This window comes from Stegostoma tigrinum, chromosome 21, assembly GCF_030684315.1.
Source record: "Stegostoma tigrinum isolate sSteTig4 chromosome 21, sSteTig4.hap1, whole genome shotgun sequence".
In the NCBI taxonomy this organism is placed as follows: Eukaryota; Metazoa; Chordata; class Chondrichthyes; order Orectolobiformes; family Stegostomatidae; genus Stegostoma; species Stegostoma tigrinum.
Window position 1 is genome coordinate 46,641,315 of NC_081374.1, and position 27,151 is coordinate 46,668,465.

Sequence of the window (27,151 nt, forward strand, 5' to 3'; positions counted from 1 at the left end):
TTCTACTACTGCAGGTTCAGCACCCAACCTGTACTGACATTCTCATTGAGTTGTTAATAAATTATTGAGTGATATTATCCACTTATTTATGTTGGTTTTTACATTTTATGTTAACTTTGCCGCTGGTGTATGTAATGTGTTAAAACTTGAACAGAATAAGCATCAACCAAATATGATACTCCTAATTAACAGGTGTCTGTGCCTGATCTGGTGTTTGGTTCGAGCTTCCTGCTTTCAAATTCTCCCTTTGCAAAACCAAACCATAAACTTTTAAACATTTCTATGATCTCACTCTTGCTTTTCTTTTCAAAAAGAACTGACTGCAGGCCATTCTTCCCAATCTGGCCAGGAACAGGGAGACCACCTCTTCCTCTGTCCCCCTTCTTTTGCATTGCACCCAGGCTGCTTTTTGTATTTTCTTCGACCTTACGCCCCCAATAGCTCTGGTTCTCTCCCATATCGCAGCGCAGTGCCCCCCCCAGGTCCAGATCTCACTCTTCCATCCCCTTAACCCCAACCCTGTCGTGATGTTTTCTGACTCCCCATCCCCAGGCTGTGTCCCTTGTAAATCTGCACGTGCAGTTTAAAGTGTCACCTGGTGCTATTGTCAGCAAATGTTGCCTCTCTGTATCATACATAGTTCCTAACTCTTCCATATTATCTCCACATTTTTCTTTTTGGCAGTCTCACTCATGATGTCCTGCATGGCATATCTAAGGTTTCAGCCCTGTGGTTATAGGTTTAAGATTCTCTTAACCTGAGATTTATGAGAAATGGCAATAACACGTGTACCCTGTTTTAAAACAACTTCATTAAAAATTCAAAACTACAACTGGGGCAGCGCACTAATGCTACCTGACATTGAGGACAAACATATATGAATTTCTGTAGATTAATCTTTACAGTGACTAAGTTGCATTATTCTCACCTAAGAACAGATTGAGCTTTTCACATCGGCGCTATTCAGGAACAGAGTCATAAAGTCATACAGCACAGAAACAGACCCTTTGATCAAACCAGTCTATGCCAATCTATAATCCTGAGCTGAACTCATCCCACCTGCCTGTGCTTGGTCCATATCCCCCTCTTTCTTATTCATGTACTTATCCAAATGTCTTTCAAATGTTATAATTGTACCAACATCCATCACTTCCTCTGGAAGTTCATTCTACTTGTAAGAATCACCCTGTTTTCAAAAACGAAAAGTCCCTCTTATCTTTTCCAAATCTTTCTCCTCTCATCTTAAAAATATGCCCCCTAGTCTTGAAATCCCCCATCCTACAAAAAGGATTCCTACTATTGACTTTATCTATTTCTCTCGTTATTTTATAAACCTCCGTAATGTCACATCTGCGTTCCAGTGAAACAAGTCCCAGCCTAACCAGTCTCTCCCTGTAACTCAAACCTGCCATTCCCTTGTAAATCTTTTCTGAACACTCACAGATGGATGCCACACCGTGCCAGGAGCCTGACGGAGAACATGCGGGGTTCAGGGAAGGTCAAGCAGTCTGCTGCCAGAGAGTTCCAGGCCCTGCGCTTAGGGGCATATTGGGGACAGGTCCTCTGTGACACCCCAGCCATGCTCTTGCCAGCCAAGGCAAGTGCAATTGATTGTCAAATGATCTATATTGACAGGATCCTAAACGAATATAAATGTTCATAATATAAATAATTCAGTTGGATTTTGAGTTCTTTATCTGATACAATGAAATAAAAGAGCTTTCCATTAAGCTTAATTCCACCTTTATTGAATTGCCAAACCCTCTGCATGTACTTAAGGTTGCTTTTCTTATCTCTTTCTGTGCCTCCTGGTCAGTTCAACAACTGGAATACCATCTTAACCTTCAAGCCTATTTTGAGAGGCATTGTTGTTTTATATTTGCTTTTGATGAGTTTTTTTGCTGCCCGCTAACTTTCATGTTCAAACAAGCATGTCAATTAGGCATGGTTAACTGCAAGGCCTATTGATGATATGGTTGCTTGTTGTCTATATTTCTTAATGGTCCAACTGGCTCCTTATCTCTAAAACAAGTGAAAAGTTTAATGGCTTTTCCTTTAAGAAAAGTGCTGGCCAAGTTTTGAGTTTCATCACGTTGTAGCAAACTAATCAGCTCATGGTAAAGGATCCTTTAATTCAGAGTGGTCATTATATGATAGAACTGCACATTCAGTCTGAGGGTCAGAAATTTAGGTCTAAAATTAATGCCTTAAATTTAAGGGAAGTTATAGCAAACTTTGTTTTAACTGGCACTCTAGACAAACCAACAGAAAATTATATTCCTCAAATGCTGTGAAGTTTACATGAATGTTCTTTGCAATTATTAGTTTTTTCACTTATTCACCTCAATGTAAATGAACTGGTTCAATCAAATGGCAACATGAAATTGAATCAACCGTTGATATTTCGAGTCAATTTCTCCTCAAATACCACAATTGTCTGAATAATCAATTGAGGGGGAGAGTGACAAGATTGTCAGCCAAAGTTGCATTATAATCAGAACAGAAACAGATACTTCAGTCCAACTTCCGTGCTGACCAGATATCCTAAATTAATCTAGTACCATTTGCCAGTGTTGGCCCATATCTGTCTAAACCCTTCCTATTCATGTACCCATCCTGATGCCTTTTAAATGTTGTAATTTTACCACCCTCCGTCACTTCCTTTGGCAGTTCATTCTATACAAGCACCATTCTCTGCGTGAAAAAGTTGCCCCTTGGGTCCCTTTTAAAACTTTTCCCCTCTCTCCTTAACCTATGCCCTCTAATTTTGGATGCCCCTACCCTGGGGAAAAAGACCTTTTTATGACAGTGATGTGTATACCCTCCGTATTATGTTCCTATTATTTAGTGTGTGATGTACATTGATTATGTGGACCTCTTGATCATCTAGAACATTTGATCAATCAGCACACTCCTGGTCCCATAGGTGCTGGGTAATGAAAAGCTTACTGTACAAGGATTTGAAAATACTTGATTAAACTGGACTTGGAAATAAGTTCAAAGTTAAAACAGCAGCTAGTTAAAACACTTTAAAGAGATGTTTCAATACACAACAAAAATGTAGTCCTGAAATGTGTCAGTGATTGTCTAAAGAATTAAAGAAGTTTCAGAAACCAGCAAAGGGTAACTAGTTTTTAAAACATGAGAAATTAAAGTATGAGAGAAAACTAGCAAGAAATATAAAAATATTGAATTTTTCTACAATCTCAAATATCGGGGTACAGAAGGCCAATGTCTGCACTGGCTCGTTGAGCATTTTGATTTATTGCCAAGTTTCTCCACATGGCCCTGGGATTCCAGAGAATAGGAATTTCTCCCTTTTGATTCCTTCCCTGGCGTTCTGCCTTGTCTTTAAAGTGTTTGTAATGTACCTCGATAGATAAGTTGTCCATATTTAATTAACTCTCCCAGTCATTCATACCTGTGCTGCTGAGCGTCAAGGAGATCCTCAGAATACTTCTGTAGCAATTTCTTTCTCCTGGCTGTTTGAGAGTTCAGAAAGCAGGACCTGGCAGGCGAGCCTTTTCTCAGCCATCCAAAGGCAATGTGCAGTCCATTGTGATTGCAGTATTTCACTATGGGACCACCTTTCTGATGGGACTTGGCACTCTTTTTTTTTTCCCCACAAGAGTTCCTCTGCTGGCCTAGCCAGTATCTACCTATTAACTAACTTGCCATCCTCCCTAACCACAAAGGAGTGCCAAACCAGAAAGATGGGGAAAGCAGATTCTACATTAGTTTGTAGAACATTTTTCTGTCCTGTTATATTTGTGGGTCCTTACTGCCCACAAATTGGCCTACATAACAGTGACTGTACTTCAAAAGCAATCTATTGCCAATGAAGCATTTTTTCATGTTGTAAAATTATATAAAGTGTTAAAAATCACAAATTCTACCTTTCTGCCTGATAGTGGCATTTGAACTTCTCCAGCATTACGCTTGGATCAGCTGGGAGTGATTACAGGGCAGTATTTTTACCTCCGGGTTTGGATGATGTCAACCATGTTGAAAATTTCTTCAATTCCAGTAAAAGCCACTTTAATATATTAGTGACTTTGGTCTGTGGAGTTGCTGGAGCAGTCTGTTCGGTTTCTTTCCGAAAATGTTCTGAGTGTGAAATGCGCGTAAAATAATCTGAATGGTTCAGTGATAATCTAAATCATGTATACAAAAAGATTATTCTCCTATGTGAAACCCGTATTAAAAATATACTCCAAAAACGTTGAAACTTAGAGACCCAAATAATTTACATGCTAAAGTATAGCAGAGACACTCTGAAATCTCACACAACAGCAAATTACAAACTATGAACGGTCTTGAATTTTTTTTTTTGCAACTCAAAACATTGCCATTGAGGGTCAGTGCGATACATCAATGTGCTTTATATAAGGAGCCTTTCACCAAGTATCCAAAACTGCAGAGAAACCATTCTGTAATCTGGGGTTGACTGTTTACAAGGCTCTAGTCCAGGAGGAGAGCAGTTAAGCTGCCTCAAATGGTAGTTGGGAAAGAAATCCACATTGTACTAAAACTTTTTACAGTACATACAATGGCCATTTTGAAAATGAAAATATCTGCTTCGAAAAAAACTGCTGACGCTGGCCCATGCTGTATGGATTTCACTGCATGTCGGTTCGAGGCAGTGTGCAGCCAAAAGGCATCAATGTTTAAAAGTTCTGAATATATTGATATATCTTTCTCTTCATTTAGTGATATTTCCCAGACCTAATCTGTAGTATCTGTTCTCCAACCTATTAGAAAATCATTGAAGAAGTTGATGAGATGCTGCAGAAGTTGCCAGGAGTAACGTCTGTCCATGGCCGGTTTTATGATACTTCCAGCAGTTACTATCAGGTAGTGGGTGACCACGCTGCTTACTACAGGGAGGCTCTGCGGTATCTTGGCTGCACTGAACTCTCCGACTTATCAAGTAATTGCTGCTCTGCTTCTTTTTTAAAAGTATGCGGTTTCAATGACAGCCAAAATTTTTTGGGAGGGGGGGGGGGAATGCTGATTCACAAGATGTCTGTATTACTTCCTCTTTCTTCATTCCTCCTTTTTTAAATTTTTTTCTTACTGACAAATGTTTTACAAACTAATGTAAAATCTGCCTTCCCCACCTTTCTAGTTTGGCATTCCTTTGTGGTTAGGGAGAATAGCGAGTTGGGTAATTATTTTGTGAATTCAACATGTTTTGGAACATTGCACACTATTACAGAACTTGTTTCTGCCAATAGTGACTTTGAAAACAGTGGAAGCATCCACCAGTAGGAATAACACATTAAGTGAATCAATTTGTACAGGGCTTCAAATGGATTTCACTGCAAGGCAAATCTCTTACACATGCACACACGTAAACAGTCATCAGCTGCAAAAACAGAGCAGAGAGCCTGATTTTGTTGGAATATAAAGATTACTTGATACTCACAGTTCCGCAATTTCTCTGCTGATATGCTCCTACTTTGTTCAAAAATATTTAGATTATTTTATTCACTATCTAATTTTGTCTGCAGTTGGAAGTTAATTGAAGTCTACAGGTTAAATTTGAAAATTGCTAGTCTGCTAAATCTGTTTTGACATACTGAATTATAGAATAGTTCAGTCCAGAGTAGGGATTTAGTACAAAATGTTGGGACCAGTTCTTTTTAGAATGATTTGGTTCATCTCAATTTCCGAGTCTTTCCCTTTACATCTGAAATCTTTTTCACAGAAATATTCATCCAACTCACTTTTAAAGTTTGCATTGATCCCATGTGTTTTATTAATTCCCTTGTTTACCTGACTTGCCACCTTCAAATACTTGCCGGAACCCCGCTGTACCTCTCTTCTGTTCCACTTTCTTTATAATTATACTAGTTAGCTTATATTGTCATCTCCATGTTCCTTCCAAAATCAATGATGAATTTCATTGAGTATACATCGGCCCATTACAATAGTGTACCCATGTCTTAAAGGCAATGCTATCCTCCTCACTGTTTACTTATCCCAGTTTTCTGCCATTTGTAGATTTCACAATTATATCTGGAACCCCCAGCTCAAGTTTGTTTTCTTCATTAGTGGGTTCTCAGGTAAACTTTATGGTCTATTTCTTGTCCAGTAGCCAATTTTATGTCTATGCTGCTACTGTCCCATTTATCATGATGGCTGTGTTTAACCAACAAACCCAAAACATGACACTTTATCATATTACTTTGAAAGACTCTGTACACAATGTTAACTGAACTCCCTTCATTCATATCCTCGGTACCTCATCAAAAATTTCAATCAAGTTGGTCACGATCGCCTGTAATTTTTTTTTTGCTCAATCTCCTTTTTTTAGGTGATGCTTAGCCAAGTGACTGTTCTTTTTTTCCCAGAATATCAGTTATATAGGTTCTCGCCACTGACTTTATTCTTCCCCCTTTGTTAACAAGACTGGAAAATTGTAAATTTTACACTCCTTTGAAGCCACTCCTATATCTAAGTAGATTGGTCTATTGCAGACAGCACCAATTTCTACCCTTACTTTCTTCAATGGCTTCAGTTGTATTCTCATCCAAATGTCTACATTTATTCAGTTTGAGTACTAGGAAGATTGAAAGTATTTCTCTGCTTTTAATTCATCGAGTATATTCTCAAGTTTCTGGCATGCCACAGCTTTGATGAAGACCTCTCACTTGGTGAATTTGAAATGATTTTTTTTCTGGGTACCGTTTGCTTGTTGCACTAGTGCTTAGGGTGAAACAGTTTTTAACCTTTTTTTTTAATTTTTATTTTCTTCGTTAGTGGGTTCACAGCAGCAGAGAGCATTCACTCTTGGCCTGGCTGCGCTACTGGGAGAAGGCATTTATAATTTTGGTGAGCTGGTGAGTGGCAAATAAAAGAATTTACAGAATTGTTCTTGACAGTTCACGAATCATTTTCTCAGCTGCTTCAGAGTTAGGGTTGTTCAATGGGCAAATGATGGGTTGGATTGTACAATCAAATTGTTCAATAGTACAGTTCTTAAAAGTCGTAAAATTTAGGAACAAAATGTGAATTGCTGCCTTAAGCACATTGCTAATCACTTATGTAATATTCTGCATTTGAACTTCAGCTGCATGTTGTGATGAAATCGTTGTATATACTCTTCTAATCAAACATTCCTGTTAAGTCCTGAACCAGTTACTACTCCTTCCGTTGTATTTAATGTGGCCTTGTATTTTTGTCGAAATCCACCTGATAGTGTCTGGTTTCCCTCCATGCCTGATTTGACTTGCATACTCATTGTTACATTGTGAGTACAAAATTCAGGAGTATATTAAGCTGGTGGTGGCCACACTGCACATTAAGAAGCAAATGGGGCACAAATCCTTTGGGAATGCGTAAGGGGGAAGGAATGAGATTTCTGAGCAGGAGGGACCTGTAGCAGTGACATGAGACTTACTTGCTTAGGACCAATAGCTCCATAGGAAGGTTAACAAGTCCAGTGGGAGAGGATTTAAACTATTGGCAGTAGGAAACCCACCCTTCCAATAAAACATTAGAAAGCAGAAACAGAATCTGCAGAGGAATAGGATGTACAAGTAACATTGGAAGGAAACATCGTTCAGAAATAGGAATGATCAGACAGAAGGACTGCCGAAGATGCATTTGGATTGCACATGCACAGATATTCAGACCATGGTAAATAAAGTTTGGTGAGCTGCAGACACGGGCAGCTACATTTTTCACATTTATGGTGTTTTGATACTGGAGACTGGGTCAAAGAAGGAAAGGGTGCTTTTAATATACCTGGCTAAAATATATTCGGGAACAATAAGAAGAAAAGGAGAGCTGATGGCTGCGCTGAGGTAATATATTGTTACAGCATTGGAATGTAAGAAACTGATGGTTCAAATGCAGATCTACCCAAAACTAACAAAGAGTGGTAAGCTATTGTGTTATGCTGCTTCTCGTAAGAAACCAGCTGCTAAAATTGGAAAAGAGATGGAGAAGTACATTTCCAAAAGGTGTAGAAATTTTACAGGGGTTTTGTAATACCCACTAGAGATTTTGCAGTTATGATATGAAGAGCAAAAACAGGGAGGAGTTTTTGATAAGAATCATAGAATCCCTACAATGTGGAAGCAGGCCATTCGACCCATCGAGTCCAAACCAACCCTCCGAAGAGCATCCCACCCAGATCCAACCCTTACCCTATCCCTATAACCCTGCATTTTCCATGCTTGATCCACTTAACCTGAACACTAGGGGCATTTTTGCATGGCTAATCCACCTAACCTGCACATCTTTGGACTGTGGGAGGAAACCAGAGCAGTCGGAGGAAACCTACGTGTGCAAGAAAATTTTCTTCAGTACATTTTTGTCCTACGAAGAAGGAATCTTGCAGTTGCCTGAGAAGGTGCCATGCTAGGGGAATAAGGTGTTAAAGGTGGGAGGGGAGCGCATCAAGATGTCAGATACACCAGTCCCTTTGGAATCCTGACAGAAGTGATGTCTTTGGTGATGTCATCCTGTAGATGGCAAAACATCCTCTGAATGTGGAGACTGGAGAGGTGCAAAGTGAGGACAAGGGAAACTCTGAGATAGTAAGAACTGCTGACGATGGAGTCAGATATAAAACAGTGTGGAGCTGGAGGGACACAGTGGACCAGACAGCATCAGAGGAGCAGGAAAGTTGACGTTTCGGTACAGTACCCTTCTTCAGAAGTGGGGGAGGTGGAAGGGAACTCTGAAACAAATAGAGGAGGGGTGAGACTGGTGAAGGCAGGTAGGATGGTGATAGGTGAATGCAGGTAGGCAGTGGTCAGGATTGGTTAGTGAGGTGGGAGGAACAGAGGTGGGAGAGATGATGGGCAGGTTGTATCAGGTCAAAGAGATGGGGATGAGAGGGAGGATTGGACATGGTTAGAGGCTGGAGTGGGGAGATTTTGAAACTGGTAATGTCCAGATTGAGACCATTAGGTTGTAGGCTCCTAAAGCTGAATATGAGGTGCTGCTCCTCCAGTTTGCCAGTGGCGTCGTTGTGATACTGGCGAAAATGGTTCAGGAAGGATTGCGTAGGGGCAGAAGTGCTGAAAATGGATCTAATGTGGCTGGGAGCCAAGCCAAGCAAAGTTGGGGTTTCCCTCATTTGGGGATAAAGGATCACATGTTGGAGGCACCGAAGCATAATCTATATCGATGCAATGGAGCCTGGGTGGTGGGGATGTGGGTGGTGGAAGAAAGAGAGAGAGAGAGAGAGAGAGAGATGGAGTTGATGGGCTTATTATGAATATTAGACAAACTATCCCTGGAAATGGAGAATGAGAAGTCAAGAAGGAATGGCAAAATATCAGATTTAATGGGTTAGCTCTGGGTGAGAGAAGAGGTGGCACCAGTGGTCATTGACATATAGAAAAAGATGTAGGAGGAAACTCAAGCAGAACTGGCATGGTGAATATTCCACATACTCCATATTATGATAGGTAAAACGGGTACCTTTCACCAAACTTTGAAGTTGGAGGAAATTCAGCCACTTGAAGGAATCTTTCAATGAAGGAACAACCTAAAGGGCAGGCCATTTAAGAATGAGATGAGCAGGAACTTCTTCATTCAGATGGTGTTGTCTTTGGAATTCCCTGCCTCAGTGGGCCTTGAAGGATCAGTCATTGGGTACGTTCAGTACTAAGCCAGATTGCTTCCTGAGGGTTTATGACATCGGGGTTTGGAAATAGCAGTAGAAAGTGAGCTTAGGATCATGGCAAATCATCTACCTTATGTTGGTTTTCAATTGGCGTGCTACTACCAAGTGAGGAAAGCACCTTGAAATTTTCAGGAAGCAGCATGTATTACTTGAGTGTTGAGGCTACGCCTGTAGTTACAATCTCCTCCAAAGCCTTGATGTCTGTTGTCAAAGTCAGTATCTGCTGACAGCAGGCACCCCTGACAAATGTGCATGTACAAGATGCTATGGATGAGATGATGGCCTATTGGTTTTGTCACTAGACTGTTAATCCTGACACCCAGGTAATGTTCTGGGCACCTGGACTCAAATCCCATCGCAGCAAATGGTAGAATTTGAATTATTTGAAAATCTGGAATTAAGAGTTTAATGATGACCATGAAATCGTTGTCAATTGTTGATTATTGGTTCAGTAATGCCCTTTAGGGAAGGAAACTGCCATCTGTACCTGCTTTGACGTACACATGATTCCAGACCAACAGCAATGGTGGCTGACTCAACTGGAAGGCCAGCATTTAGCTTCAATTAGGAATGGGTAATAAATGCTGGTCTAGCCAGTGATGCCTTCATCCCATGAATCAATTCCTAAAAAATGCTGACAAGACCACAGATAGGTATACGATACATGATTGGACCTTGTAGAATTTTCTCATTGAAGTGAACCTTGATACTGTGAAGGTTGTGAACTACTGATCCATGCAAATGGTGGAGCAGTGTCAATGGGTTGAATGCCTTTCTATGTCCCTAGTCCACTGGAGGGTGGTGAGTGGGGGAACTGTCCAGGACTTTAGTCAAAGTAAAAGAAGCAAATGTTGGATTGTTCTGGTGGTAGATGGAGGTATTCCTGAGGGGTTTGACATCCAGGGTAAAAAGAATATGGCCAAGGCCTGGAAACTGGCAATTGTTGAAATGAGTGACACCAGCAAAATCACTAATACAAGTTCAGACAAGGCAACAATAAGTAGACAATATGGAAGGAATTCAGTGGGACAGAGTTGGGCTGGACTGATGGGTCTGCTAGGTCAATCCTGCTTGTGGATTTTTGGGAAGGATGTAGAAGTAGGCAGTTTACGTTTGAGTGATTGCAAGGTGAAAATTTGTGGAGGAAAGGTTTCCATGGGTGATGAGCTCAGTGACAGTCCTGGAGCCAGCGGCTTGATGTTCAGTTATGGGGGTCATAGTCTGGAGAGAGGTGGGATGAAGCAACTGTAAGTTGGTGCTTTACTTCTGCAAGGCAGAGGTCTGTGCACCAGATGATAAAAGTACCACCCTTGGCAACAAGTTTAGTAACAGGGTTATAACGAAGAGAATGAATTGCTCGGAGTTCTGAGGAAAGCAGGTTAGAGTAGATAAGGGGGTGGGGGTGCAGAGGAATTGTCACAATAACCAGTAACATCCCAGAAATGGAGATAAACCAGGCAGTGGCACAGACGGCAGAAACATAGAAAATCACCAGTGAAGTAGTCTTGATTAAAACAATTGGAGTCGTGGGCTGACAAGTCTCCATGCCCTGTTGGACTGCTGATTTTTAAAAGAAGCTAGTGAGAGTTTATGTATTGTTTTCAATTTTCCAAACCCCCCTTGATTCAGATATATTAATCTCATCAGATTAAACACAGCAAATGCAGCTCTTATTCAAAGGGTGGAAGACCATAAAAGGATAGTACAGGTCGGTTAGCTTAACTGTCATCTATATGTCATAGGAAAAAATCATTGATGCTATCATCTAAGTCTCCTAGTAAATCTTCTTTAAGTTCAGGGTAATCAGACTGAATCAACATAAGTTTGTGAAAGGGAAATCATGTTTGACTAACCTGTAGGAGTCCTTTGTGGTGGTAACAAGTTCTGTGGAGAAAGGAGAACATTTGGAGGTATAGGACTTGGAATTCCAGAAGGTATTTGAAGTGTGATACCAAAGGTTATAGTGGAAATAGAAAGCTCATGGTGTGAAAATGGATGGAAGATTGCCTGTGTGAACAGATAGCATAATGTCTTTTTCAGGTTGTCCAGATATAACATTTGATATGCCATGGGGATCAGTGCTCTGGTTTCAACTGTTCGCAATTTCTGGAGAATTTTGATGAAACAAATGAAACTTGGTGAACAACATAAACTTCGTGATAGGAAAGTAAGTTGTGAATATGGCATAAGGAAGTTACAGAAAAATACTTCAATGTTAAGTGAGTGGGCAAAGGCTGAATATTGGGACAAATGTAACATTGTCCATTTAGCAGGAAGAATAAAAAATTGTTTTTTCTCTAAATGCCAAGAGTTTGAACGGCTTTGAGATGTATCAGGGTGTCCTAGTGCATGTATCATAAAAGGTTAGTGTGCAGGTATGGCAAGTAATCAGGAAAGCTAATTCTATTTTATCATTTATCACAAGGGGTATGGAATACAAAAGTAGAGAACTTATGCTTCAGTACTCCAGATGTGGTCTCACATCTGTAAAAATGAGCACAGTATTTGACACCTTATTTAAGGAAGGATGTAATTATGTTGGAACTTGTTCAAGGAAGGTTTACCAGAATGCATGGAGTGAGTGGGTTAACTTATGAAGACAAGTTGGGCAGTCTAGGCTTGTATCTGCTGGAGAGCTGGAGGGCAACTTGATTAAAAATATAAGATTCTAAAAGATCTTGGAAGGATTATGTTGATAGAGTGGTTGTTCTTATGGGAGACTCACGGTCAAGGGGTTTTATAAATCAGGTGTTGACCAATTATAACAAATTTCTGAGGATTGATCATCTTTGGAGCTCTCTTCCTGTAAAGATGGTGAAGCAAGATACTTGAATAATTTGAACACAGGTAAATAGGTCCTCATTAATTAAAGGGTTGAAAGCAGGAATAGGTGAGAATGCAGGAATAGGCAGCACAGGCTCAAGGGGCTGAATTGCCTACTCTTGTCCTTTTGTTCATATATTCAAATTGTTTGCATGCTTTGCTTTTAAGTTGAACTTTATTCTGAACTTTATTAATGCCTACTCTGGCCCAATGCTTTATTCCTTCTTCACAACCTTTAGCATTCCCTCTGCTTTTTGTTCTGACACCTTTGATTCTTGCCCTAATCCTTCCCTGACTTTGCTTTCTGCTTCTTATTCTGTAGATTTTTCCATATCATAAAGCCCATCACATTTTCATCTCTCTTCAGCTTGGGAAAAATATCATTTTGGATTCAATTTTAACTATGTTCTTGTCTCCAAAGATGCTACTAATCCAGCTGATTTTCTCCAATATGTTTTATTTCAAATCTCCAGCATCTACAGTAGTTTTCTTTTAATTTAAAGTTTGTTTCAAGTTTATTTTACTGGGCAAAATGTCTTTTGTATATTTGGAAGTTGTTGACAATTACAGGCATCCTTTGAAACTAACTTGTGATGACAACATTACTGTGGTGATACAACTACTTCATATTTTGCAGCTGATGCACCCAATCTTGGATTCGTTGCGTGATACAGAGAACCAATGGTTGATTGATACTCTGTATGCTTTCAATAGTGGGGATGTGGAGACCTTTTTCTCTCTGAAAACTTACTGGGGAGCTCAGGCATGTTGAATTTTCCTGTCATTCTATAACATTTAGCCAAATAACTGTTAAATATATGGCTTAAGAGTTAAAATTGCAGGACGACTTATATAATGTATGATAGTGAAATCTTTATTGAATGACGTGATTAGAACAGACATACTATGCGCAGGGAAACCTGATAAACTCCAAATTCAGAACCTTTGCCTGAAATGCAATTGGAGCATTTTCAGGCAACAGTGAATATAATGTGAAATCAAGATATGGCAATCTGCTTGTGATGACATCAGCAGCACACGTGTGGACAAACCCTGACCCCTGTCTTGGTCACCTGATGTCACTGGTTCCATCTGTGTAAGTATGGGCCTGTTTTATCAGCAATTTTGGTGCTGGAGTAAATACACAGAATCAGTAGAATAAATGTATTCATACCGTTATTGCAATGAGGTAATGGACAGAAAGTTTTTGTTAAAAAGGCAGATATGGGAATCAGTCTTTACTATGTTATGTTCCAAACACACTCAATTGCTACACTCTGTCTTTAGATGCGGAAAGCTTGCTGATGAGCTGGTCTTAGAGGAAAAGGGGCCTTTGACAGTATGAGCAAGAATCAGTGCCACAGCAACTAATGATATTATGATCTGATGTTTTGTGGAGCTAAATGTGGTTCTGATCCATGCAGATTAGATAAGTTCCCAACTTGATTACTGATACTGCATGAGATAGCAGTAGTTCAAAGTGGCTGGTCTTGGCAACTCTAGGCTAGCACAAAAATAATTTCCAGTGTTCGGGTTCATGATCGTGATTCTGGAAGAGCAAGTTTGTGGCAGATAATGAAAGTGGAATCTGGTGGAGTCTTTCTGCCATGCCTAACCTCTTTAAGATAATTGGCCGAGTTAAGGGCAGGGACCTTGGTATAAGTCTGGTTATGGGCAACAGGATGTACTGAAGCTGGGAGAGGAATTTTCAGGATGGGAGAGTAGCCTTCAGTCGTACAGTCTGGTGACGAAAACACAGTTGAGAGCTTCAGTAGCAGATGGGCTGAAGCAGGGAGGAGATACATAACGATATGTAAATTTTCATGTTTTCCCTGTCTTCACTTGGAGAACAGAGTGAAGTGATAGAACAATTACCAGGATTTCTTTCTAAAGCAACAGCTATTTTTACCATAGTTGAGAGATGGAAGGAGAAACTCAAACTGCTTTGCCTGATGTAAGGAAATTCTAGAAACTCAGACATAGTACAGTGAGGAAGACCAAGGGGTGGTGTTCCCAACAAGGGGTGGGAACTGCTGTTTTCCTTTATTTGATTCACCTGAAGTGTACTTGAACATTATAATGTTTATTATCCAAGCAGGAAGTATGGTCAGAAAAACTGGCCCAGCCAAGCCAAACCCTTGTTATATGTAATAGTGACATAGGCACTAATTTATCTCTTCTTCTCTGACAGTCTGACCTAGCCAATAATGAACAACGATTGAAAGAGAAACTGCAGCTGCTGTGCCTGATGGAGGTAAGTTCTGCAGCTACCAAGATGCTCTGGTAATATCAGTGGTGAATGGTTAATCTGCAATAAACACTTTCTAGGATTTTTCAGTCCTGAATTTGATTTTAATATTCAGTCTTACTGAACCGAGGACAGGCTTGAGGGACTGAATGGCCTACTTCAGCTCCTAATTTATATATTCAAATGTTTCAAAATGAGAATTGCCTGGCAACTGTTTCTTTCTTGCTGGTGTGGTTGCTGCAGTTTACCAGTCCAGTAACATCATGTATATTGACCTGAAGTCATGAATTCATAGTCTGGAGTCAAGGGCTTCTAGCCCCACTTTAGCAGCTCGAGAACTTGAATGCATGCTTGAAAAAGATGCATGAGTAAAATCGACCATAGGCTGTTTGTATCAAAGCCAACTGATTCAGTAATGACCATCATAAGACATCAGAGACTTCAGGTGTAGATGAGCAAACTGATCAGAGCACCATGGTACGGGGAATCATTGTAGAGTGGGGTAGGAAAGAAAAATGTCACTGTTGTCCTGGATAGGATAGTGAGGGGGAATAGACACTGGCCAGGAACAGGAGTTTCAAAGGCTATGTTGCTTGCTGGTGCCTGGGTTCCTGCCTAGTGTCTGGGTTCAGATATCTCATCAGGGCTGCAGAGGAACCTAGAGTGGGATGGGAAAGATCCCGTTGTTGCGGTCCATGCAGGTACCAGTGATAAAGTTAGAAAGAAGAAAAAGGTTCTGCTGAAGGAATATAAACAGCTAGGGGCTAAATTTACAAAGCAGAACCAAGAGGAGGTAGTATTCTCAGATTACAACCTGACCCATGAGCTAATTGGCACAAGATTTAAAGAGATAAATGTGTGGCTCAAAGCTTGGTGCGGGAGAAACAGGTTTGAATTTGTGGGATATTGGGACCAGTACTGGGGAAGGATGGAGCTGTTCCAATGGGACAGGCTTCACCTGAATTATGCTGGGACCAGAGTCCTGGCAAATCACATAACTAGGGCTGTGGATAAGGCCTTAAACTAAATAGTTTGGGGCAGGGTGTTGGGCTTTAAACTGAATAGTGGAGGGGTAGGGGTCAGAAGGCATAGTATCTTTGGGGTTAGAACACAGAACACGCCCTTCAGCCCACGATGTTGTGCCGACCATTGATCCTCATGTATGCACCCTCAAATTTCTGTGACCATATGCATGTCCAGCAGTCTCTTAAATGTCCCCAATGACCTTGCTTCCACAACTGCTGCTGGTAACGCATTCCATGCTCTCTCAACTCTGTGTAAAAACCCGCCTCTGACATCCCCTCTATACTTTCCTCCAACCAGCTTAAAACTATGACCCCTCATGTTAGCCATTTTTGCCCTGGGAAATAGTCTCTGGCTATCAACTCTACCTATGCCTCTCATTATCTTGTATACCTCAATTAGGTTCCCCCTCCTCCTCCTTTTCTCCAATGAAAAAAGTCTGAGCTCAGTCAACCTCTCTTCATAAGATAAGCCCTCCAGCCCAGGCAGCATCGTGGTAAACCTCCTCTGAACCCTCTCCAAAGCATCCACATCTTTCCTATAATAGGGCGCCCAGAACTGGACGCGGTATTCCAAGTGTGGTCTAACAAAAGTTTTATAGAGCTGCAACAAGATCTCACGACTCTTAAACTCCATCCCCCTGCTAATGAAAGCCAAAACACCATATGCTTTCTTAACAACCCTGTCCACTTGGGTGGCCATTTTAAGGGATCTATGTATCTGCACACCAAGATCCCTCTGTTCCTCCACACTGCCAAGAATCCTATCCTTAATCCTGTACTCAGCTTTCAAATTCGACCTTCCAAAATGCATCACCTCGCATTTATCCAGGTTGAACTCCATCTGCCACCTCTCAGCTCATCTCTGCATCCTGCCAATGTCCCACTGTAGCCTACAACAGCCCTCTATACTGTCAATGACACCTCCAACCTTCGTGTCGTCTGCAAACTTGCTGACCCATCCTTCAATCCCCTCATCCAAGTCATTAATAAAAATTACAAACAGTAGAGGCCCAAGGTCAGAGCCCTGTGGAACCCCACTCACCACTGACTTCCAGGCAGAATATTTTCCTTCCACTACCACTCGCTGTCTTCTGTTGGCCAGTCAATTCTGTATCCAGACAGCTAAGTTCCCCTGTATCCCATTCCTCCTGACCTTCTGAATGAGCCTACCATGGAGAACCTTATCAAATGCCTTGCTGAAGTCCATATACACCACATCCACAGCTTGACCCTCATCAACTTTTCTAGCCACATCCTCAAAGAACTCTAAGGTTTGTGAGGCATGACCTGCCCCCCTCAAAGCCGTGTTGACTGCATTTAATCAAGCCATGCTCTTCCAGATGATCATAAATCCTATCCCTCAGAATCCTTTCTAACCCTTGCAGATGGCAGACGTGAGACTTACTGGTCTGTAATTGCCGGGGATTTCCCTATTTCCTTTCTTGAAGAGAGGAATTACATTTGCCTCTCTCCAGTCCTCGGGTACGACTCCAGTTGAGGAACTGCAAAGGAAAAAAGATGCTAATGGGAGTTGTGTGCAGGCCTCCTGGCAGTAGTAAGGGCAGAAAATAAATTGGAAGATTAAAAAGGCATCTAAGGAATGCACTTTTTCAATATTTACAAGGAACTTCAATATGCAGGTGGACTGGGAAAATCAGGTTGGTTTGGTAGCAGATCCCAGGGAAAGGAATTTGTGAATGTTCTTGAGATAGGTTTTTGCAGCAACTTGTGGTACAGCCCACTAGAGAACATGCGGTTCTGGACTTGGTGTGTAATGAGGCAGACTAGATTAGGGATTATAAGAGGAATGAACCCCTGGGGTTCCCCTACATTGTGGAAACAGGCCCTTTGGCCCAACAAGTCCACACCGCCCCTTGAAGCATCCCACCCAGACCATCCCCCTATAACCCACATACCCCCATAAACCACAGGGTGGATTCTATTGAGAGGGTGAAGCTGGAATCGAATGTAACGGTGTTACCATTAAGTGAAGGTAACTACAAAGACATGAGGGAGTAGCTGACCACAGTTGATTGGAAGGGGAGCCTAGCAGGGAAGATGGTGAAACAGCATTGGCAGGAGTTTTTGGGATAATTCGGGAAGCACAGCAGAAATCTATCCTAAGGAAGGAGAAACATACTAGAGGGATGGTGCCACAATCTTGGCTAACAAAGGATAGCATAAAGCAAAAGTAAAAGCATACCTGTGGTGAAGATTAGTGGGAAGTTGGAGGATTAGGAAGCCTTTAAAACTAGTAGATAACTACTTAAAGCAAGGAGAGGGGACAAGATGAACTATGAGGATAAGCTAGCTAATAATATAACGGTACGGTGGCTCAGTGGTTAGCACTGCAGCCTCACAGCACCAGCGACCCGGGTTCAATTCCCGCCTCGGGTGACTGTCTGTGTGGAGTTTGCACATTCTCCCCGTGTCTGTGTGGGTTTCCTCTGGGTGCTCCGGTTTCCCCCTCAGTCCAAAGATGTGCAGGCTAGGTGGCTCGGCCATGCTAAATTGCCCGTAGTGTTCAGGGGTATGTGGTTTATAGGGGGATGGTCTGGGTGGGATGCTTCAAGGGGCGGTGTGGACTTGTTGGGCCAAAGGGCCTGTTTCCACAATGTACGGGATCTAATCTTTTTAAAAAAAAGAAGATTGCAAGAGACTGTTATAGATCTTTAACAGATAAGACTAGACATTGGACCACTGGAAAATGAGGCTGGAGAAGTACGCATAGGGTACAGAGAATTGGCAGAGGAATTGAATAGGTATTTTGCATCAGTTCTTCACAGACGACACCAGTAGCATATCAGAACTTCAAGAGAACTGTGGCAGAGGTGAGTGTATTGGCCATTACTAAGGAGAAGGTGCTGAGAAAGCTGAAAGTTGTTTAAATCATCCTGACCAGACAAACTATACCCCAGGGTCCTGAACGAGATAGCTGAAGAGATAGTGGAGGGCTGATCTTTCAGGAGTCACTGGAGTCAGAGAGTCACAGAAGACTAGAAAATGGCCAGTGTAACACTCCTGTTTAAGAAGGGAAGGAGGCAGAAGACTGGAAGAGGATTAACCTGACCTTGGTCATTGGTAAGAATTTAGACTTATTATTAGTGATGAAATTGAGGCACGACTTCTTCAAGGGGAGGTCCTACCTGACAAATTTGTTAGAATACTTTTGAGGGGGTAATGAGCAAGTTAAACAAAGGAGAGCCAATGGATGTGGTCTGTTGGGATTTCCAGAAGGCCTTTGACAATTTGCCACACAGCAGGCAGCTTGCTAAGATATGAGAACCCTTGATGTTAAGGGCAAGGTACTCGCCTGGATACAAGATTTGCTGACTGGCAGCAAGTAGGGATAAAGGGGTGTTTTTCAGGGTGGCAGCCAGTGACTGGTGGAGTTCTGCAAGGACCAGTGTTGGGACCAAGCTATTTATGTCATATTTTAGCAATCTGAACAAAGGAACTGAGATTATTGTTGCTAAGTTTGCAGATGACACAAACGTAAGTAGAGGAGCGTGTTCTGTTGAGAAAGTTGGGAAGCTGCAGGAGGACTTTGACAGGCTAGGAGAGTGGGGGGGAAAATGTGGCAGATGACATACAATGTGGAAAAGTGTATGGTTGTGCACTATGGTAAGAAGAATAGAAGTGAGGACTGTTTTCTAAATGGGGAAAAGCTTTGGCAATCGGAAGCACAGAGGGACTTGGGAATACTAGTTCAGGATTCTCTTAAGGTTAACGTACCAGTTCAATTGTCAGTTAGGAAATCTAGTGCAATTTTAGGCATTCGCTTAAGGATAGTTAGAATACATGAGAAGAGATGTAATGCTGGGGTAGTATAATGCTCTGATCGTATTTGGAATATTGTGAGCAATTTTTGGCCTTGTATCTAAGAAAGGATGTGCTGGCCTTGGAGGAGGTTCAGAGGAGCTTCACAAGATGATCCTGAGGATAAGAGACTTGTCGTATGAGAAGTAGTTGAGGACTGTGGTTTTGTATTTGATAGAGTTTAGTAGGATTGGGGGTGGAGGTGGGGTTGTTGGTGGGGATTTCACTGAAATTTACAGAATACTGAGGCTGGGGAGGTGGGGAAGTGGATGTGGAGAAGATCTCTCCACTAGTAGGAGAGACTAGGGCGGGGCACAGCCTCTGAATGAAGGGACAACCCTTTAGAACTGAGATGAGGAGGAATGTCTTCAGCCAGAGGGTGATGAATCTGTGGAACTCATTGTCACAGAGGGCTGTGGGGGCCAAATCATTGAGGGTATTTACTACAGAGATATATCCATGATTAAAGGGCCCGAAGGTTATGGGGAGAAGGCCGGAGAAGATGTTGGAGAAACTTCAAACGTGATTGGCCTAATTCTACTCCAATATCTTATGGTCTTAATTAGTATAATTGACTGTTACTTGCTTGCTGAAGTGGGCGAGGAGGTCCCTCGGTTATATCAAGCTGCTCCTTGAAGGAAGGCTAATAAATGCTGCTAGCAATGCCAGAAATGCCCATCTGAAAGTTTAAGGAAATAGATTTTATTGAGGGCACTTTATCACATTTGATAAAACTGAGTTGTTTGACTGCTGAGGGAAGTGTGACCTTGGTCTAAAGTGTCTGCAAGTTCTCTGTCTCTCCCAGTTGGCTTCTGCTAACCACAGGTTAAAAAGCAGGCTGTCATCTCCCGGCACTAATTTTGACAGCTCCGAATCTGTGCTGTAACTTTGTTTAAAAGTAGCAAGACCAGTGGTGTGATTCCTGACCAAGGTCTGAGACATTTTATTAAAGCAAATGACCCTAACGCAGTTTTTTTAAAAATTGAGAAGCCAGGGTGGTTACAATTGCCACAGTAGCTGTGAAAATGCTTAGTCCTGCTTTAAGCCACTAATCTAAGTAGAAGACAGCACATTTATCCCATTACGCATAGTACTGGTGGGCTATCATAATTCACTGGGGAGATTGTTTGAAGGAACCCAGTATCTTAAGGCTTTTGCAAATTAATTGATTGCTGTGATTTTAAAATGTGTTCCCAGAACTGACTTTACAACTGTCAGGAACGGTTGAGCAGTCTGGGCCCTTGAAATCTCAACAGTGACCAACTGCTCACTATGCTAATTAGATCTGTAATTATTTACAAAGGGGTCTCATATCCTGTGGTTTGTTTCTAGATTCTTTTCTGAACCTCACTGCCATTAGTGAACTCTGGTCTTTTGCAATAAAAATAGAAATGTTGGAAGTATGCAGGTTTGGCAACATATGTGGCGAGAAGTCAACGTTTCAGGACAATATTTCATCAGTTTGATCATTATCCTAAAGTGTAAACTGTGTTTCTCTCTCAACAGATGCTGTCTACCTGCTGAGCATTTCCAGTACCTGAGGTTTCTGTTTCAGATTTCTAGTAATCATACTATTTTGTTTATGTGGAGGTCTGGGCAGGGCAAGTAGTGATTATAGAGTTTTCTTTCTTTACCATCCCTCTCCTGTAGACATCATGCCAAATTCTTCCTTTTCCATTGAAAGCAGTAAAAGGCAAAACTGGGTGGCTGTATGATGGAGAGGTGTACAGTGCAAGTGACCATCCTCTGATTAAACCTGTCCATAGTGCAAATTACCAGTATTATCTAATCAGCTAGTATTTGTTGTTTTTATTGAAGTTCTTTGTTTTTCTGAGATGGTGTTTACAAGACCAGCAAACCACCGGCAAATGACATTCCAGGAAGTATCCCACCAGGCCAAGGTATCTGTCAATGAGGTGAGTTTGAAGCTGATCATTTAAGTCACTGTTTGCGCAGAGGCTGGTCTCTGGTGAAACCCTGTCCAATCCTTTCTCCCACATCCAGTCACGATAGACCCCAATTCTAGAGGTCTCCAACATTTCTCCATTTTTGTGTTTGAAATGTATAACTTCAAGTTAGCACGTAAACAACCTGGGTAGATTAAATCTTTCTACTGCCATTTCCTCTGCATTTCTATTACTTTGCAGAGCAAAATCCTGGTAGTGTGAGCCTTAAAGTTTGTACATAGGTGGAGGTGCTTTGCCAGTTTCCATTCAATACAGAAGGTATACTGTGTCTAAAATGTAGAGGAACCCTTAAGATGTTGAAGTTAGCTCTATTGAATAACAGTTAATAACCAAAAGGCCTACAGTTTTGGCCAGCTCTGTCATTACTAGTTGCAGGATGGCTTATTTCTTGTGCGTCTGTGTTTTATCGGCTTCTTCCTTAAATGGTATCTAGGTGAGAACTCCTCTGCCTGATAGAACTGCATATGATTTCTGAAATTTGAGCTTTTGACTTTGCATTTTTATCCTTTTTGACTTTTAACCGCCTAGCTGTTTCGGCTATGGGGTGGGGTTTAACCATAGCACTCCTGAAATCTACTGTAAACCCACATAGGAAGATAACCTTGTTCTTCACTTTAATTGAGTGATCGGCACAATTAGTTTGCTGGCAACTGACCCACAAACTACCCTCTTCTCCTCTCCATGTTGCATTTCTTTTTGTCTGGCACTACACAGGGGAAATTGACCTTAGCAAGCATCTGTGAAGGTGGGATTTATTAAACTGGCTGATAGGAGGTAGTTCACATACTGTTTTAGTTCTTGTTCTGTTCTGTCAGGTTGAAATGCTGGTGATGAAAGCACTCTCTGCGGGCCTAGTGAAAGGGAGCATTGATGAGGTGGACCATAAAGTTCACATGACCTGGGTTCAGCCACGAGTCATGGACCTGCAGCAGGTAAATCTTCAAATAACCTTCAGTTTCACAGTTGCATATAAACAGCCATCAGCTTGTTTTTTTTTAATTTAAGCCCACAAATTAGGAAGCACATTTTCCACATGGTGTAGTGAAAATTTGGAGTCCTTTAGCCCAAAGTTCTGGATGGCATTGCCAACTGAAATTTTAGAGACTCTGGTGGATACATAGTTGTTAAGGGTGACAAGGATGTGGAAAAAAAGACAGCAATTTAGAGAGGAGGGACAAAGAAATTATGATGTAATTAGAAGTATAGGTTTGAGGAGTTGAACAGAACTCAATAAAAGTAAAGAACTGCTAATGCTGGAAATATGAAACATAAGAAATTGCTGGAGAGACTTTGCGATGTCTGTACAGAGAAAGCAAGCACCACACTGTTCTGAAAAAGGGTCACTGGAATTGAAATGTTAACTGTTCTTGAGTTGTTCTCCTGCCTTACTGTAAAAGAAGCAATTGAGCCTGGCTACTGGATTGAAAGAATTTATTCACTGGCTTACATGAGCTGCCTGGGATACGTTGTCACAGTGTTGTGTTCCTCAAAAATAATTGGCTTAAAAACACCTGCCAAAATCATCTAGTGAGTCATAAGCCGACAGCATCACTCACTATGGAATCGAATCAATTGAAGTTGACTTAAATTTAGCTTTCCCTACATAGAGTTAAAATATGGAAGTTTCTATGGGCTCAGAGACTCCAGCACATAATTCAAGCTGACGGCACCAATTGGTGCTCAGGCAGAGTTGTTAAACATAAGCCTCCTCATTTAGCTGGATGTAATGCATTTCCCTTGGCCAGCAATTAACCCTCACTGACCTTTTGCCTCCCTATGGCACTTAAGTACAGCAATCCCTTCTAAATTTCCTTGGTTTTTAAAAACATCCTTATTCCCCTTTCAGTCACAACCAAAAATAATTTTAAAAATGGCCTTTATGCCACTCATTCAATGAGTTCAGAGCTAACTAGGGACCCTCATGCATGTGTTTGGTGAACCGGCACCCACTGCATAGTGGATTGGGGAAGCCTTCATGCTGCAGAAGCTAATGTAAATACAGTGTTTAGTATAACGACAGTTCCATTAGTAAGTTAGCATTGCATTTCTGGACACGGCCTTTTGTCATTCTCTACCTATTCTATAGAAGCTACTGTCTGTAAATATTCAATCAAAGTTTTACAGTCAATCTTAAACCTTTGCTGTGGGCAGGTGTTTACACCATCCAAATGCATCCCAGTATAACTTTAGGCTGTTTCTGTGGGAGGTGGTACTATCCTGTTGATTACTGTTTATGTTTAGTGTGTGAGTGTATGATTGAACCTTTAGGTATCTGGTATGAAGGAGCGGCTGGAAGCTTGGTGTGCTGATGTGAAGAATATCTCCATCCTCGTTGAAGACCACGCACATGAAGTTCTTGGTTGAAACCCCACTGCCCTCATGTGATTTGAGTTTGTGTTTGTTGATGCTAATGTTTAAAAATAGTACTGTTCTAATGTTTTGTTTGCTGCAAAAGCAAGTTAGTTCTGTTATTTCCTTGTGAAATTTAAATAAACAAATATCCTTTTGTGTGTTTACACAGAACATGAGATTTGTTAATTCAATGCATTTGCGTAGTTAAGGTTATAAATGTTTTGACAATGCATTTTACTAGTTTTGTTGCTAGCCCCCATAAGTGAACAATTCTGAATCTAGTTCAGGGAAATACTAAAGAAATAGGGACAGGAGTAGGCCATTTAGACCATGAGACGTAGGAGCAGAAATTCGGCCTTTTTGCCGATTGAGTCAGCTCTGCCTTTCAATCATGGCTGATAAGTTTCTCAACCTAATTCTGTCACTTTCTCCACATAACCCTTGATCCCCTTGACAATCAAGAACCTATCTATCTCCGTCTTAAATATACTCAATGACCTGACCTCCATAGCCTTCTGTGCCAGTGAATTCCATAGATTCACCAACCTCTGGCTGAAGTTTCTCATCCCTGCTCTAAAGGGTCGTCCCTTTACTATAAGGGTGTCCTCGAGTCCTAGTCTCTCCTACCAATGGAAACATCTTCCCAATGTCTACACTATCCAGGCCGTTCAGTATTCTCTAAGCTTTCAATTAGATCCCCACTCATCCTTCTAAACTCCATTGAGTATAGACGTTAAAACACAATCCTTGAATGTACTGTCCTATCTTCTGAGCCTCCCAGTATTATGCAAATTTTGTTGCAGTGCTTGATGTTGGAGGAACTTTACCCATAAGCATGAGGAAAGCATCTGAGAGAGAAATGCCAGTCAGAAGCTTGGAAAGATAATGAGTGGCCTGCCAAACTTTTCTGACTAGTAATAGAAGATATCTTTATAGCCACCCCACAGCACTCCAACTAGAGGAGGAAAGTTCCACAACGAGTCCAGTGATTAATTTGAGTTTCACTTTTCGAATGTTATCCCTTTTTGACATTCTCCATGGTGACGAGCATTGAAACTGCTTGATTTAATGTAGTAACAACTATAAATGTGCATGAGGAAATTAATGCTCATAAAAATATTTTTGCTCATCAGCAAATATTGCAATGGCACAGTTCCTGAACTTCACATTCAATGACTTGCTCTTCCACCATTGCGATTTTCTTTTTGGTAATGAGACCCAGAAGTTTAAATCTTAAAGACAGTTAATGTGATATTCAGAATTCCAAATTTTTATTCCAAGAATGTTTGCAAAAGAGTACACAAACTTTGATCCAGGGTAGTGAAGCTTCTCACTGAAGATTTCTTCAGAAAAACAAAATAAATGCACCTTGCTTTGTCAAAGAACAGTGCCCAATTAAGGTCTGTTATCAAAACAGGAAGTGTTGGAAGAACTCAATGTCTGCATCTGTGGAGAGAGAAACAAAGGTAGGGGTGTTCACGATCTGTGACTACTTTTAGAACTGGAAAATGATAGGTTTTATGTTGTCAAAGGTGGGGAGAAAAAGAGTACAATAGATGGTGAGGTGCCCAGAACAAATGACGAGCAACTGGAAGGTCAGGCTTATTCTTGTGAACGCACAGAGATGCTCCACAAAACAATCACCCAGGCTACATTTGGTCTTGCCAATGTAGAGGAGACCCACGTAAGTGGCAAATACAGGAGACTAGCGTGAAATTACATGTAAATCTTCATTGGGTATATTTGGGACCTTGGACAGTGAGGACAAAGATGTAAAAGGGCAAGTGTGATTTGCAGTTGCATGGGAAGGTAATGTGGCAGTGGTCTTGAAGAGCCATGACACTTCTTCAGAAGAGCAAGTTCATCCTATTGTATTGTGGTTGTGACAATGGGGCCTCATGACCAACAGAACCAGGAAGTAAAAGAGACCTTTAGATTTAAGTTTAGGTTTGATTTCATCCAGTATAATAAAAGCAATGTTTCTAGTACTCAAGCTGAGTATGTAAGTGTATTTGGGTAAGAATACAGCTGAAGCCATTGAAGAAGGTAAGGGTAGAAATTGGTGCTAGTCACTGCCTGAGGCTGCTCAACTGGCTGTGTCCATCCACAAGTTAAAGCTTAAGACTGTTTGACTACGGACGCAATCATAGTTTATCTTCAACCTCAACCCTTCACACCAGACGAGCAGTCCTTCTATTGCAAGTTGCAGACCTGCAGCTCTATCTGAAGAAAGTGAAATGTCAATTTTATAAGTATCGAATTTCCTTATCTGCATTTCATCCTTCCAGCTATTTTGTTAGTAGTGAGCAGTATTTTGCAATAAACTAACCTCAATCAGTTTAGGAATGAAGCTTCATTGTTGGTTATTTTAAGTTTAACTTTATTTTAAGTTTTTAACTACAAATTAAAAGGAGGGTACATGTATTCACACAAACACGCAAGAGCGTGCACACAAATTCTGGGTGCAAGTACATTGTATGTGTTCATGACTGTTTAGATTGTGAAAAAGTGATTATTACCAAAGGCTGTCGTACTGTCAGAGGGAGTTGGAGACCATGTCTGTCTATATTGGTGCCTCCCAGCTTAGTGAGGCCTCTTTCTGTGCAATTTTGGTGGTTTGTTAGCCTGAGTTGTTTCGGCTGCAGTCTTACTGAATGGTGGAACAGGCTGGAAAACACCAAATGTCCTACTCTTTCTCCCAACTCATGTTCTTCACTTACAGGGGGTGGCACAGTGGCTCAGTGGTTAGCATTGCTGTCTCGAAGCACTAGGGGCCCGGTTTCGATTCCATCCTCAGGTGCCAGTCTTTGTGTGGAGCTTACACATTGTCATTGTGTCTGTGTGAGTTTCCTCCAGGTGCTCCAGTTTCCTCCCACAGTCCAGACATGTACAGGTTATATGTATTGGCCATGCTAAATTGCCTGTGGTGTTCAGGGCTGCATACATTAGGTGGATTAGCCATGGGAAATGCAGGGTAATGGGGACAAGGTAGGGGAGAAGAGTCAGGGTGGGTTCATCGGGTTGCATGGCCTGTTTACACACAGTAGTGATACTACCTGTGCCTTGAGTCTGATAGCAACATTCCTAAATTAATTCCTTTCCTTTAAAAACAAAACCCAGGAATTGCTGGAGAAACTCAGCAGGCCTGGCATTACTCCATAGAGAAAATAGTTAATGTTTCAAGTCGTCACCATTCTTCCTTTCATTACACCTCTAATTCATCACAGATCTGTGGCATCTTATTCTTGTAATTAGGTAGACTAGAGAAGCA

The 27,151-nt window shown here is 41.3% G+C and overlaps 1 protein-coding gene across 1 annotated transcript in view; it reads left to right on the top strand.

Moving 5' to 3' along the window:
• LOC125462838 (26S proteasome non-ATPase regulatory subunit 13-like) overlaps positions 1 to 26,226 on the top strand; it is a 39,111-nt gene extending 12,885 nt beyond the window's left edge. The window contains exons 7-13 of the mRNA XM_048553267.2: positions 4,759 to 4,930; positions 6,766 to 6,845; positions 13,107 to 13,232; positions 14,661 to 14,723; positions 21,397 to 21,477; positions 22,344 to 22,460; positions 23,797 to 26,226. Of these exons, the coding sequence (XP_048409224.1) occupies positions 4,759 to 4,930; positions 6,766 to 6,845; positions 13,107 to 13,232; positions 14,661 to 14,723; positions 21,397 to 21,477; positions 22,344 to 22,460; positions 23,797 to 23,892 (735 nt within the window). The 3' untranslated portion in view covers positions 23,893 to 26,226. The remainder of the gene's footprint in view (positions 1 to 4,758; positions 4,931 to 6,765; positions 6,846 to 13,106; positions 13,233 to 14,660; positions 14,724 to 21,396; positions 21,478 to 22,343; positions 22,461 to 23,796) is intronic.
• The last annotated feature ends 925 nt before the right edge of the window (positions 26,227 to 27,151 follow it).